This window comes from Plecotus auritus (genome assembly GCF_963455305.1).
Source record: "Plecotus auritus genome assembly, chromosome: X".
NCBI classification, from domain to species: Eukaryota; Metazoa; Chordata; class Mammalia; order Chiroptera; family Vespertilionidae; genus Plecotus; species Plecotus auritus.
This window is the reverse complement of record NC_137784.1, coordinates 16920107-16936726: the sequence shown is the minus strand read 5'-3', so window position 1 is coordinate 16936726 and position 16620 is coordinate 16920107. Positions and strand designations below refer to the sequence as shown.

Here is a 16620-nt window from a genome sequence, read left to right as displayed (position 1 = left end):
CCCTTTGTTCCTGACAATTCAATTTATTGGTAACCTAGAACTGTTTCTTTGCAGGTTAGAGAGTTTGGTCAATTACCTACTCCTCCACTGTCTTCCTAAAGTTCCTTCTTTAAAAAAATATTTTTTTATTAATTTTAGAGAGGGAGGGAGAAACATCAATGATGAGAGAGAATCAATGATCAGCTGCCTCCTGCATGCCCCTCACTGGGAATTGAACCCACAACCCGGGCAGGTGCCTGGAATTGAATTGTAACCTCCTGGTTGATAGGTCAATACTCAACCACTGAGCCACCCCGACCAAGCCTAAAGTTCCTTGTTTACAGAGATGCCTTCCTTTCTCAGTGTAGGTTGTACTTTCCCTGCAGTGATTCTAAGACTAAAATGAAAAAAAAAATATTGAGAATTGCTCTTAATTTACTAATAACTTTTATGTCCAGTGGGTAGTATTTTTGAACTTGCAAAATAGGAGGAAACCCCTTTGGTCATTAGCTTCAGAGAACAGTCACTTAATCTCAGTATAGGCATAACTCAGAGATATTGTGGGTTCGAGACAGTATTGGGCTTTCGGCTTTCGGTTCAGAGGAGGCTCAGGTGCAACTTCCTTAGGTCGTCCAGAATCTGGGTTCATCCAACACCAGCCGCCTCCACCATGCCACCGAAGTTCGACTCCAATGAAATCAACGTCGTATACCTGAGGTGAACTGGTGTGGAAGTAGGTGCCACGTCTGCCCTGGCCCCAAGATCGGCCCCCCTGGGCCTGTCCCCAATGTCATGTTGGTGATGACATTGCCAAAGCAACCAGTGATTGGAAGGGTCTGAGGACTACAGTGAAACTGACAATTCAAAACAGACAGGCCCAGATTGAAGTAGTCCCTTCTGCCTCTGCCCTGATCATCAAAGCCCTCAAAGAACCACCAAGAGACAGAAAGAAGCAAAAAACAAAACAAAACAAAACAAACAAAAAAAACAACCAAAAACACATTAAGCACAGTGGAAATAGCACTTTTAATGAGATTGTCAGCATTGCCTGACAGATGCGGCACCAGTATTTAGCTAGAGAACTCTCTGGAACCATTCAAGAGAACCTGGGGACTGCCCAGTCTGTGGGCTACAATGTTGATGGCCGACACACTTATAACATTATAGATGATATCAACAGTGTGCAGTGGAATGTCCGGCTAGTTAAGAACTACAAAGGAAAATGTTTCAATTAAAGATTATTTCACAACCCGCCCCCAAAGAGAGTATTGGAATAAAATGAGTGTAATCTTTCTGCTGATAGAGGGTCCTGGCTTCAATATGTAAAAAACACACAACATTGGTGGAGTACAATAAAGCAAGTGCAATAAAACAAGGTATGCCTGTACTTACTATCAATATCCTTATCTCCAGTACACTTGATGTATTAATCTCCAGCTGGACTACCACCACTATGGTACATCACCCTGAACTAACTGTAATCACTATCACTTGAGGCAAATACAAAAGAAACTCAATGCCATGTCCCTCTACCCGCAGAAGTTCTTTTAAGTCTGGGGTGAGGAGGAAAGAGAATAGTCTACCAATGAAGTAGAACCTAGAGGTGCATGAGCTTCTCTGTATAAAAGCTCTGATCTTGACAATATTTGAAACATTTATTTACCATGGGGCCATGAAAAGAATAATGGATTTCTTCCTCTCACATCTAATCATATATGACTAAGATCAGACAGTAGAGGTACAGGTCCCTAATTTTGAGGATAGTCATATCAATCTTCAACTTTAAGAGCGACATTTGGATATTTTCCTAAGAAATCCCTTAGGAAAATTAACCAAGTGGGCAGTAACTACAGGAAAACTGTTACTTGCTGGTAGTGAGATGGCTGGTAGAGAAGACAATGGAAGCAAAAGCTATAGAAACCCTGGGTTGAATGTCTAGATTCATAAAACTAGGTAATTTAGCTTAAAAAATATAACTACTACCACCAACACCACCACGACACACAAACAGTTGGGTTGGAAATCCATCTTTCAGTTAGGGCATATTTCTAACTACAAAGAAGATCATTTTTCTGCCCATTCCCAACTTAGTCAAAACAGATCATCCCTTCTTATAGAAGGAAATAGATGAGTTTCTTCTAGTATTAACATTTCCATGGTGAAGATTTTGATAGACTAAACACAGAGAGAAAACTTGGAATTCTTCACAAGAGTCAAGAATCATGCTCTACTCCGTGAGGTCTGTAAATGAGGAGCTGAATAGTTTTGATTTGGGCTTTTCATGCTAAATAAAGGCCTAACATTTCACGTGCGGAACACTTCATCGACTGTGGAATGTGAACCTAGGGATATCCTTTATTCCCATCCAACTGTTCATTAAGTACAGCATAACAATATTCACTAAAATGTTTCAGATTTCCCAAAATGTAGTCATAATTATTATTTTAAAAATATCTTCAGACAAACCTATTTTTTTTTTTTTTTTACAAATACAAGTTATTCAACTCCAAAGTCAAAACACTGGAACTCTATATTTTCATTCTTCATCCTAATGATCTAATACTCAGTTTTCATTTAATGAGATCCATTTTAAATAAGAAAATGCTATGTTAATTAGCATAAAAGTAGACATTATAGAAAGATATTGAACAAAGTCATGGGCCTTACCTAATAGAATCTGGGCATTTTTGGAATGCCTTGCCAATGTAGCTTCTTTAAATAAGTTACAGTGAACTTTCAAGTAATAGCAACGTTGCTTAGATGACAAATGATATAATGAAACACTAAGAAAAATCAAATGGTCAATGTGGAGTTTTTAATTTTAATTTTTGAATAGAAAAGAACTCACTCATATGTAATTGTTAAAAACAAAACAAAAACTTTGAAAAAAGCCTTTCTAACACAGACAGATCACTTACTGTTCTGGTATTTTAACTATACTATGTATTTTAAAAATCAGACATTCTCTTTAAAAAGCTAGACAAATTGCATTTAAATTTAAAAGATATTTAGTTTTAATTCCTGGGACAACTAGGAATCGAAATGGTTTCGATTACCACATAAACACAAAGTTTTAACTTATTAAAAACATCACACATGATGTTTATGGCTCTACTTCACAAAGATAACCAATATTGATTTTTCCTCCTTTGTCCAAAGATATGAGTGACCATTTAATGTGGTCTTATTTAGGTAACAATAAATTTTAAAAAGTCCTGGTTATATTCTCATTTTTCCTTAAAAGCAAAAATTTCACTATTTAAAATATTCCTCATTAATGAAAGAGATGTAATACCCAATAGAAAATCAAACCATTTTCCTTTCAAGTCTTTAAAAAGTTTTAGTTTCATAAAAAACAGTAATACAAAGCTACACTGTTTCATTTTATAACAAGTTCCAAACTTAAATAAGCTGTGTATGTAAGAAAGTTATTATGGATACTAACCTCATAGTATTTCCTAATGCAACGTCTAATATCCAAGATCAATTTGTTGCTCAGCTGTACAATAAAGTTCAGAGGTGAAGCTTTACAGTTGATGTTACTGCAACGATACAAGCTGGGCTCCGTATCGGTTTCCTATAGAATTCAAGTCAGACAAGTACACAAAAGATTATAAAAAGATTTCTTGTGCTTAAAAGCTTATATGCTGTCCTTCCTGGTGCACAATATTCTTCATTTAACTCTATTTCCTCAACTGCTTTCCTCCCAAAGATCTCCTTAGTCACATATAACTTCCACTCTTTTGCCACCATCATAATGGAGCATGAAGTCAAAGGGAAAACCCTAATATCACTTTTCTTTTAAACACTCAATAAATGACAGACTCTCTGGATAAATGAGTTTTCCCTGTGAAAATACCAGTGAAGTGACATTATTGGAAACAAACATCCTTTTTAGACATATCAAAATTTTAAATTTGCCCTTATTCATTACAAACTTGAGGATAAAGCAAGTGCGCTAATGACATTCGTTTGCTTTCATACTGTCAACTTAATTTTAAGAATAAAGCCTAAAATTTAAGTGTTACACCACAAAGCAATCAGGTTTTGTCAGCTTAGAAAATCTAAAATTCCTAACCCCCTTAAAACGTATTTGGGGGAGGGAAAGCAGGAGAAGTAGAAATTTGCAAGAATTAACTATTAGTATTTGGAGAAAACGTCTTGTTTTGTTTTGTTTTAAGCAGAGACAAAGCAAACATACAGGGAAACTGTTGGAGTTTCTGGACCATGTGTTTTCCTTCTTGATACTTAAACATCTTGGTTTCCTGCTCCAATCTGGTACATAACCCTACCCACCACACTAAGCAATTCCAGGTGGAAGAGATTTCAGAGCTTGACATCGGCTCTTCCACAGTTAGCCCATCTGCAAGTTGTCAAGCCTCCATGCAATTAACTATCTTATTTACAGCTGTAATGAAGCAAAACTCAAGGATTTAGCATGTATTGCTGATCTGCGTCTGCCTCTTCCTTGCACTTGCTTCCAAAGACCGCTTTGTTTTGATTCAAAAAAATTCAAAACATCTGCTGTTTGTCCAAATTAACTTAAAATAATTACTTTTAATTTAGATAAAGGATGCATTTTCTTTCAGTTTCAAGGTTTTACATGGTTCTGCTGCCTACTCATTTGCCAATGGCCAGTACATATAACACTGCAGTAGAATCAAGTAAATTGGCCACATTTCAAGTTCTGATCCAAGGTCAGTGATACATTTTTTGGCAGTACTTCTTGAAAGGAATGTCTCCCTGTGACTTTTTAAATGTCTGACATGCAAAGACAGCAGAAACGATAATCAGAGTACCTTTGTCAAAAAGGAGGCAAGTGGGATGTGTAAAGATAAACAAAAACTTTCCAAAAACACTTAGTTCCCATTAACTTGATTTAAGATACAGAAAAATATTGCTCTAAGTCTTAATAAATTGGGTTGGGAGTGGGGGAAATACAGGTTACTAATTAAGGAATTACAATAAAAATACTTTAAGATAATTAGATCTTTTAAGAGATTCCATTTAGAAACCAAGGCCAAACACTCTAGGAAGCCAAAAACAATATTAAACATGTAAAAGCAATGTGTTTCTTCTTTTTTAGACAAATAGTGGGGAGAAAAGGCCTTTATATTAATTTGCTCACAAAATGAAAAAAGAAACAACTAACCGAACCCTCGAAGACACTATCGTAAATATTCTCAGTCCCACATGCAGGGCATGGGCATTTGAATCTCTCACAGTCCCTGTATTTCTCTTCATCGGTGAGCTGTGCTGGGCCACCAAGTAGAACATCATTCTCTTCATCTTTATGATAATGATGAACTCTAAACTGGGTGGGATCAAGTCCTATTAATGCAAAAGAAAAGAACAAATTTAGAAAGGTACAATTCTTTGAATTCCCTTACTCAAAAAATAAGCCCAAGGAAAAAAAAACTCACAAAAGAATAATTTTAAATTCACACACACAATCATTTGAACTCAAGATAGTCTCATATCACATGGACAAAGGGCTCTTTTTAAAAGAGATTATAAATAAAACAAGTAAACAGCATTAAAACAATGCAGACGTATGCTAGTGGACATTTGGGTTTGGAAGCAACTAATTTCTTCTACAGGATGGTTTTAGTATTTTCTTAAAGTTATAAAGAAAATCTCAAATAAATGTGCACTGTTGTTAAGAAAATCTCTTAAAATCAAAGAATTATCATTAAAACTGAAAATAGAGAATAAAAATCCCATTAAAGAAAACAAGTTCACTGCTATTACAACTTCAAGTGCAGACACAATTGCTAATCCTGATTTCAATGCAGTGGTCGATTCCATCTTGGCTCAGTAGTTAACAGCATGTAGGTTGCAATCTAATTCAGTGGTTAAAATTCAGGAGCAGCATATAAGACAAAACGTGACATGGTTTTTTTGGTACTCTGAATTCAGAAGTATAAAATATGTGCAAAAAAATGATTCCACAGATTCTATAGGCCAAAATGTCCCTAACAATCCTGGAACCAAATATACCTTCCATATTTCAATCAAAACGACACAATAAATCAATTGATATATAGTTTATGCTATCTTGTTTGCCCAAACTATTTGAGAAAATAAACATTTTAAGGTCAACCAATTTAATTTACCCTTGGTCAAAGCATATCTCTCAAAATTCACTATTTGAATTGAAACGTCAAGATAATTATTCTATACTATATCTTATAATATTTTCTTTAAAGTACCCCTTAGCAATATCTAAGAATTCTAGGCTGTTTAGAAATCTAAGGAAAATAAGCATACCTATTTTAGTATAAAGGTAAATAAGTAACATAAAACATCAAAAAGTTTTAATGTTTGTAAAAAGTTCAAATACCAAAAATATCTAAAAATTGTTTTGACTCTATCAACAGCTGCATTGGTAGATAATCTAACAGATGTTTTCAGAATTCAGTGACAAGATGCTAAATCTTATTTGGTCAATTGTCAAGTGACATCTAGTAATTACATGAGGTTAACTCTGACACAGTGGAAGGTGCTGAACAAAGAATAAGTTGGAGTCTCAGCTTGCTCACCTGCAAAATGGATGTAGTACCACCAATCATGCACTTTTGCAGTTTAAATAAGACATTAGAGGACAAACTGTTTTAAATTGGGCCTATATAAATAAATACTCAATAAGTGTCATACAGATAAAAAATTAAAAAGTGGATGAACATCATTTAGTTTGGACTATGTTCACTCAAAATGAAACACATGTTCATGCTGCACAGCCAGTTAATAGCTGCTCTTTGTAGAATTCATCAAAGTGGGTATTTTCTAACATGATAGTGCATAATAAGAACAAAAAATACACATTCAAAAACAACTTGAAAAAATTGTTCTTGGTGCGTGACATAAATTACTGCAACATAAGTCACTTGGCCCCAAGACTCACTGTACATTTTTATTTTACAAGTTAGCGATCCCTTAAGAGAAATAGCAAATTAGTGAAGGTGTGAGGGAAAGGTAGAGGAGTTGAGTGAGAGAGACCATGCCTGTTGAATGATACCATTTTGTCTCTGTAGTAAAGGGCAACTTGCAAATTTCTTAAACTCTAGTTATGAATCCAGCTGTATTCACATAATGTCTTGCTTTATGAAGATGCAGCTTCATCTTTTCTCTGATGACATCATTATTCATCAATTTCCCAGACTATTACTCAGAAAGTAAGGGAAAAGAAAAATAATAAGCAAGGATTTTCTTTACTTTTACAACCTGAAAATCAAGGAACGGAATAACCCTAGCTTTGCACATGTACAGAACTGGCCAGGCTGTGACAGGGGAGCAACGAAAGCTTTCTCCAGGACCAGCCAGGTCTACTTAGTGCATGTGAGGCACGGGCCAGGCTGCCTGCTGAGTAAGCCAAAGCTGGACATAGGCTACCTTGCCTGTTACAGTGAAAAGCCCAACAAGGAGACAAAGTTATTTTAAAAGTCGGGCCTTATGAAATGTCTACTTTAAACACCATTTCCACAAACAACACTTATCTGCCCCTGGAAACAACAAAGCCAACTGGCCTAGCTAATTACTTTAAATTTATTCCCAAGCTGATTTTTTTCGGGAGAAGGAACTTTTTCATCTCAGCACTCATGGTCATAAGTCAATGTTAACCTTTTAATATATAAAGGGAAAAGACACTAATTACCTTAAAATATTAGGTATATAATGATCCTTGTACAAGTTACTTGAATACAAAAATGTCATAAAAATTATTTTATTTGGAGGACAATTATAAGTTCACCAGGCAAATCACAGAGGGCTAAATGAAATCTTTTTAAGAAAACATATAATGTCATGTTAAAAAGTAAAGATCACTGCTGTCAGAATATTTTTTAAGGTCAAAATCCAGGCTTAAACAAGCCCCCAACTTATTCGACATAATTTTTCTAAGTCCTCACAAAATTGGCAATAAGCAGCTTATTTTGAAGTTTTGGGAGACTTGAAAGTTTCCCCGCTTATACATAACTCATTAAGGCTGTAGTGAGACAACAGGAAAAAGTATCTGGTGCTGCCACCTAAAGGTAGATTCTGAATTTTTAAATGTGCAAAATAGAGCTGTTGCAAAGAACTCTATTTGTAATTACTGTCTCTCCAAAATTAGACACTTTTGTCAGAAATTAAAGCAAAAATCTTTATGATTGCAGTTGGCATATACTTACATGTGCATTGTATAATCAATATTAAAATGCTCATCATACAGCAAGTAATCCTGTTAGCCTTTGAGCAAGAGATGCAAAACTGAATTCCAAATTCCTTCTCTCTCCTGAGAGCTCTTTCTAAATAACTGGCTTAAAAAATACTTTATGCCCCATTTGAGAAAAAGAACTTCCACTTTTGACTAGCCTCGCTTTTGACAGGTGAGTTAGATCATTTGGTCTGGCACAGAATAAAAGAAGGCAGCCTGCTTGGACTTGGCACCAGTTCTCCAGGGGAAGAGCAACAGTAGTTTTCCCCACAATAAGGAGAAATGATATGTGCTGTAATTCAATACTGTGACTTCTAGTGATCTAGTCACACCATTTTTTCTTGGGGGTGGGACAGAAGGCGCAGAATAAAATTAAACTACTGTCATTTATAATTAGAAAATTTATAGGATCTCACATTATTTTGGCAACTGGATCAAAGCTCTTATGTTTCAAAAAGTATTTATAGAAAGTAACATCATAGGCATTCGGGTGGAGGAGTTCAGCAATGCTGTTTTTTACTTAACATCACCATATTTTTATCACACATACCTCCAATGTGATATTTCGCACAAAATTATTTTTCTTATCACTGTACTTTCTAACCCTTTTAAATTTCCTGTTTTTAGAATGTTCACATGCCCCCAATAAAGGAGTATTTACACTGTTCAAAACCCAAGTTCCTAAACATGGCTGAGAGAGAGAGGCTAATACATTTGACCAAATAATTTTCTTCCTCCAAAAGACAAGATCCCTATTAGTATAACTGTAAATAACTACAGTAAAGCCAATTATATATGTTCACACAAGTGAGGAAGAGGGAATAATCCATATGAATGAAACTCCAAATGAGTGGAGTAACTGATATTCCCAAGTAGGTTGTTTGTAATATGACTCAAACTACTAGGGAAGCTAATTAATGAAACCCTACAGTAAATTTCTTCTAAAAATTTATTTTAGGAAATAAATCATTTATCTTTTGCACAAATTCAGGCTTTCATATATTTGAACTCCCTAGAGAACAATACACAAACTAAAAATTTAGTGTGATTAAACAAAAAGTAGTTAATAAATTTTTAAAAGGTAAATGCTACATTCATATAAAACCTTGTACAAGAATGTTCTAGCAGCTTTATTAATAATAACCAGAAATTGGTAACAATTCTGTTCAGTTGCTCATCAACATGAGAGTCTATAATAATAAAAGTGTAATATGCCAATTAGACCAGATGTCCTTCTGGATGAAGCCGGGGCTGTGAGGGAAGCCCGGTCCCGGGTGCCAGAGGGAAGCCGGTGCCAGCAGCCAGGGGAAGGAAGGCCTACTCTTGCACAAATTTTGTGCACTGGGCTTCTAGTGAATAAATAAAATACTACTCAGCAATGAAAAAGAATGAGTACTGCTAGATGCAAAAAGATGGATGAATCTGAAAAATAAAGCTGAACACAAAAAAGATATACCATAGGAAATAATTTATATAGAATTCTAGGGTAGGCAAAACTAACCCATGGTCATAGAAATCAGATGAGTGATTGCTTTTGGGGGGGTGTGTACTGACTGGGAAGGGGTACAAGGGAACTCTCTAGGTGATGGAAATGTTCCGTGTCTTGATAAACTGTATGATACTCTGAAGATTGTAGCATTTCATGGTATGTAAATTGCACTTGAAAAAAAGCATGCCAAATAGAAGGTATCTGTGATATATTATTGCCAAAAGACTCATTTAAAATAGAGAAGAAATGACTGCAAGTCAGTAAAAAAAGTCAACCCAACGGAAGAGTAGAAAAAGACAAACAGGCTCCTCACAAAAGGAGATATCCAAGTGGCAATTAAGCATGTGAACAGGTACCGAACAATATTAATCATCAAAGAAATGAAAATTAAAACCACAACATTATGCCAACACATAAGATGAAAAAGAGAAAACACCAAGTGCTGGTTAAGAATGTGGAGCACTCACATACTGCTGGCAGGGTGTACATTAGAACCACTTTGGAAAATTGGTTGTATCTACTAAAGCTGAACATAGACGTCCCCTATGACCTAGGAAATCTTCTCCTAAGTATATACCCAACAGAAAATACATGCAATTGTTCCACAGAAGTCATGTGCAAGAATGCTCACAGCAGAACTATTCATAATTGTCCAAATGTGGGAAAAACCCACAGGTTTTACATTCAGTCACACAGTGTGGCATATTCAAACAATAAAATACTTCACAGAAATGAAGTATAACCACATGGACCCATCTCACAAACATATTGAATGAAAGCAGCCAGACACAAAAAATACAGACACAACTTGTGTAACATCCAAAAATAAGAAAACCTCATCTATGATGTCATAAGTAATGATGTCATTTTCTGGTCGGGGGTGGATAGTATCTAGGAGACAGGGGACTCCTGAGGGTGCTTCCTGAGCTGACTACAAAGGTATGTGTTTGTGAAAACTCATTAAACTGTTCAGTTAGGTTTTGCGTACTTTTCTGTATGCACGTTATATAAGAACATTAACAATGGAAAAGGTGAGAAAAGTGAATACTGAGTATTTCTTATGATACACCTATGAGGTTGTTATAAAATGTGTTAGATTCCAACTAGATATTATGTACCTCTTCACAGATGTACACACCATTACCTAGAAGTAGTATTCACAAAAACGAAAACTGAACCGAAGTATGAGCAAGACTTCAGAGCTAACTACCACTTTACAGGAAATACAGGGGAGAGGATACTATCGGCAAACTTCAGAATATGGGAAATTCTATAGGGCAGAATACCAAGTTTCTTTAACAAATAAATCAGAAGGATGAACAAAAAAAAGAGAAGATTAACTATCATATGGACCCTGACTAGATTCCAATTTAAACAAAGAGCTTTTTATAAAAAGTATATTCATAGTATGATCAGGAAAATATAAACACTTATTGGATATTTGATGAAATGAAGATTTTTTTCCCTAGTAACAGCATTGTAGCTATGTTGCAAAGGGGAATCCTTATCTTTTAGAAATGCAAAATAAAATATCTATGTATATAAAAGCCTAAGCAACCGTCTGACTGGTAGCTATGACATGCACTGACCACCAGGGGGCAGATGCTCAATGCAGGAGCTGCCGAGCTGCAGTGACTTGGCAGTTGCGGTTCTCGGGTGATGCACCTGGAACCGGAGAGAAGGGAGCCCAATTCTGGGGTGCATCATCTGAGAACCTCCCTCTTACAATCCGGGCCCCCTCGCCAGGCCGAGGGATCTCACCAGTGCACGAATCCGTGCACTGGGCCTTTAGTTTACAGATAAAATGACATTTTCTCTAGGATTCACTTCAAAATAATCAGAAGAGGCGGAGAAGCAGAATAAGATCAACCACAGTTGCAGACTGCTGCTGAAGCTGGGTGTCGAGCACATGGGGGCTTCTGATGAAATTCTCTCTACTATTGTATATGTTTAGAATTTTCCATAATAAAACTTTTTAAAATACTGGACCTCTGACCCAAACAACTGACTATACAAGTGACAGACAACTGAAACTGCCTCCATAAGACAAATGGAAAATTTTTATTGTCCTGTACAAAGTAACTCACAAAATCTTGGCAGAAAAAAAATACTAAATGGTGGTGAAAGGAGACTTGACTTGGGGTGAACACACAATATACAGATAATGTATTATAGAGCTATACCCCTAAAACCTATAATTTTATTAACCAATGTCACCCCAATATTCAATTAAAAAAAAAGAAAAGAAACCCTAATGGGCAGCACTTTTCTGACCTCGCTTGATTATTTTTAATGCCCTTGATGACAGCTCTGAATGTGAATTTTAATTTGGTAAGATGTGTACCTCTGGGTAGGAAAAAACTTTACAAGTGTCTTCTATTTTTAAATCTGAGAAAAGACAGTAACTTTATGTTGAAAAAATATATGGAAAATAAAATAATAAACAAAAAGTTGCTTCTCTTACAACAAAGCCCTCTGCCCTCCAGTGATGCAGGCAGATATGGTGGGGAAACAGGCAGGAGATCCCTAACACCCACCTTTTAGGAGTCAGTAAGTGTTAAACTGTTTTTCTTCTTCAGCTATTGTAAAAACTATCTTATTTTTATTAATAAAATAATAATGACTTTTTTTCAACAAGGAACCTATACTTGACCCTTTCATGTCTTATTTATACGTATATATTTAATATTTAAGTATCTGTGTACAATCCTGTATTAAACCATTTACATTTATTTTATCTTACCCATTTTTCATTGGCTACATAATCCTGGTGTCATTTTGATGTACTTAACTAAAATAATGAATCTTTTAAAAAATGGTCTATAATTAATAATATGGCAGTGTATATTTAATGCCGAGATTAGATGTTAAGTATTCTCACCACAAAAAAAGAGTTAAGTATGTGAGCTGATTGATGTGTAATTGATCTTGATAATCGTTATACAATGTATATCAAATCATCATGTTGTACACTTTAAGTTTATACAATTATATTTGTCAATTATTCCTCAATAAAGTTAAAAATTTTTAAAAATCGATCTAACTTAAATAATACAAAAAATTCTCATTTTCTTTTGAAAACTCCAAGTACTACAAAGCCAGAGTTAGGAATTACTAGTCCAAATGATTATTCCAAACATGCTCTAGTTCGGTTCCAAGTTCTCAGAGGTCTCTGCTTGAGTTAGGTGAGAAGTGTCACTGCAGGCCCTCAGAATTACAGGCTAGTGAGACAGAAACAACATCATGGGTTTGCTTTGTAGGAACTGAGGTGCAAAGTTTTGCGGCTGATACTCTTTAAGAGGTTCTCTATGAATTCCCTAATGTGTCACGGGGAGTGGCTGAGATAGCATGGGCTACCCTGTGAATGAGGTCGGGACCCCTGACACTGCATCAATGGGCTGGGAAAATTGGTGCGAGGTGGAGTAGACAACCATTCCCAACTCCACACTGGCCCCTCCACAGTGCATTCCCACAATGCCTCAAATGCTTCCACTTCTATACACTCTTCCCAGTAAGGTTAGACGTGGTCTTTGCTTCGCTTGCACATCAAAAATCCTTTATTTTACCTCTTTTGAGGCATGTACTGTGTTCCCAACTAGAATTCCCCAAAATAGTGAATCCACAGGGCTGTAATTTGAGTAAAGGAGCCGTGGCTGACTCAACTTTGTATCCCCTAAAAGACCCATTAATTGAGCACAGCAAGTATTCAACATCAACCCATTCACTGAATGAAAAAGTAGGCCTAGAACATGAGCCATTTGATAATACACTTGGAATGGTGCTCCATCTTGAAAGAGGCGGTTCTTATCAGCTGACAAGACTTACTATCCTACTTTGCTTTTGGTATGATCTTACTTTTAAAATTTTACCATTATTTTATAGAAAATATTTAATGTTTGGAAATGATGGTCAAGTATGGGTATTCTTCTAAGAGCTTAATCATGAAAAAAGACAAAAGTCTTGATAGATACAGTAATACCCGAGACACCTACTGGTGTCATCATCCTATGCCCAACCACCTGTACTTCATCCCACTTCCTATCTTCTGTAGATATATCTCTCCGAGCCTGACAGAGGTACCCAAACACCACCTGGCCCACTGTTGCACTTATTTCTTAGAAGATGTTACTGGATCCCATCTACTGAGATAATAAACTACCTTCTACACTGTGAGTGATATAGCCATTTTTTTTAACAAGGGAATTTTTACTTTCTAATTTAAGCCAGGGATACATTGGGTTAAGTGTGCACTGTCTTGTTTTAAGCACTACTTTCAGAGACTAAATTAAATTTTAATTTCTCACATTCTTCAAACATCTAAAATTTCTTAGGACCAATGAGAAAACTGCCCAGATAGATAAATGCTTTAAACTTTATCACTGACCATGAAGAAATGTACTCGACAGCTATTGTACAAGTCATCGCTCATTGGAGGAAAGACATTATCCTATATAATAAAAGACTAATATGCTAAGTGTTCGACCATTTGGCCAGTCGCTATGATGTGCACTGACCACCAGGGGAAGATGCTCCGACTGGTAGGTTAGCTTGCTCCTGGGGTTCTGCCAACCGGGAATGGACGAGACTGGCCAGACATGCCCTGGAGCCCTCCCGAGGTCCCTCCCTGGCCCCAACTGTGCACCAGTGGGGTCCTTTGGCCTGGCCTGCACCCTCTCACAATCCAGCACCCCTTGGGGGATGTCAGAGAGCTGCTTTCGACCCGATCCCCGCTGGCCAGGCTGAGGGACCCCACTGGTGCACGAATCTGTGCACCACGCCTCCAGTATAATTCGAAGTGTCATTATAGATGAAATACAGTGGAACCTTGGTTCTCAAACTTAATTCGTTCCAGAAGGCTGTTTGAGAAGCGATTTGTTTGAAAACCAAATCATTTTTCCTCTTAGAAATAATATAAACTGAATTAATTCCTTTCAGACCCACAAATGATTTCGTTTTAATTTTTCTTATATATAGTACATGCCTAATGTACTGTTTACTCTATAAACACTTCTTTTCTTAAATTTATCAAACTAGCATCTTTCAGTTCAACATGCAGCATCTTTGCTTGTTCATGTATCACTACCTCTGAAATGCTGCCACTGGCTAACTAATCAACATAGTTTTTCTACCTCTTCAATTGCCTGTGATCCTTGTTTCTTTCATACCCTCAGCAACATTAGCACTCTTGATGATTTCTTTATGTTTTAAAATTGTGCTAATCCTTGATTTTGCCAGCAACAAAAGCATTCGCTCCATTGTTTGTTGCTTGAGAGGAGCTGAGGTATCAGCATGAAAGGGCTGTCAGGTCGAAAACCACAATTTTGGTTTAACAACCGAGACATTTTTTCTGTGAACAACTTGGTTGAGAAACAAATTGTTCAATATGGGAGACATTTGAGAACTGAGGTTTGACTGTAAAAATTTATTAAAAGGTGAAATTCAAGAATGAACTTTTAAAATAAATAAATATATATATATATATATATATATATATATATATATATATATACACACACACACACACACACACACACACACACATACATACATACACACACACAAAAAAGGCTAAGTGACCAACCGTACATACGTCCGACCAGCCAGTACATATGACAGGCACTGGCAATTTAAAAATAAACATTGACTCACACATGCGTGATATTTGTCCCCATCTGACACTGGCCTCCCATTTAAATTAATTTGAAGACAGTTTCCCATGATGCCAGCATCTGCGATGACTATTAATAAATCACAAGGACAAACTCTAGACAGAGTAGGAATATTCCTACCTGAACCCGTTTTCGGACATGGTCAGTTATATATTGCTTTCTCTTGAGTTCAAAGAGTGTGTGACATTAAAGTTGTAAATACTTCATCACAAGGGAAATTAGTGAAGCACTCTGAAAGTGTTTTTACTCTTAATTTGGTATACAGGGAGATATTAGAATAAGTTTAATCAATTTATCAGTCATTTTTTTAATCAATGTTGTTTTCATATCATGTTTTTTTGTTTTTATTTCATGTCTTTGTTGTTGTTATTGTTTATTAATCAATTTATATTATATATTATTTTCATATACATTTTACTGATTTTCTTTCATATCTGACACTTCTATTATAGAGAAAGGGTAAATAGTTATATTAAAATATTTCTCCTAATTAATTTCCTTTCAGTGTGCACAAATCCGTGCACCCGGCTACTAGCATATATATATTTACTAGAGGCCCGATGCACGAAGATTCATACAAGAACAGGCCTTCCTTCCCATGGCTGCCAGCACCGCCGTTGCTCCGGCCGGAGCCAACTTTTCGCTCAGGCCTGGAGCCGCCTTTCTTCCTTCCCACGCTGCGCAGAGGCCCGGAGTGGCTGTGGCAATGCAGAACACCTACATCATCGCCATGGCGACGACGCAAGCGTCCTGCCCCGCCCCCGGCTGCTGAGTGCCTGTGTATGCATATTAACCCACCATCTTTGTTGGGTTAATTTGCATACTCCTGATTGGCTGGTGGGTGTCAGGAAGGTACAGTCAATTGCATCTTACTCTCTTATTAGTGTAGATAGATTTCAGAAAAGAAGGGAGAGGCACAGAGACAGAAACATCAAAGGCCCAGCTGGTTTGGCTCAGTGGTTGAGCATCAACCTATGAACCAGGAGGTCATGGTTCAATTCCTGGTCAAGGTGCATGCCCGGGTTGTGGGCTCCATCCCCAGTGTGGGGCATGCAGGAGGCGGCCAATGAATGATTCTCTCTCATCGCTGATGTTTCTATCTCTCTTTCCCCCTCTGAAATAAAAATATTTTTTTTTTTAAAAAAAAGAAACATCAATGATGAGAGAGAATCATTGATTGGCTGCCTCCTGCACATCCGTTACTGGGGATCAAACCTGCAACCTGAGCGTGTGCCCTGACCGGTAATGAAACCGTGATCTCCTGGCTCACAGGTTTACGCTCAACCACT

At 36.7% G+C, this 16620-nt stretch overlaps 1 protein-coding gene and 1 pseudogene across 2 annotated transcripts in view; one reads left to right on the top strand and one right to left on the bottom strand.

The window, feature by feature from the left end:
- POLA1 (DNA polymerase alpha 1, catalytic subunit) overlaps positions 1 to 16620 on the bottom strand; it is a 319132-nt gene that overhangs the window by 165844 nt on the left and 136668 nt on the right. Inside the window, exons 33-34 of the mRNA XM_080652141.1 lie at positions 5132 to 5310; positions 3425 to 3556 (exon numbers count right to left, since the gene is read on the bottom strand). Coding sequence (XP_080508267.1) covers positions 3425 to 3556; positions 5132 to 5310 — 311 coding nt within the window. The remainder of the gene's footprint in view (positions 1 to 3424; positions 3557 to 5131; positions 5311 to 16620) is intronic.
- Positions 650 to 1186, top strand: LOC308239352 (large ribosomal subunit protein uL11-like; annotated as a pseudogene). The gene has a single exon. The product of its transcript is annotated as a large ribosomal subunit protein uL11-like (transcript).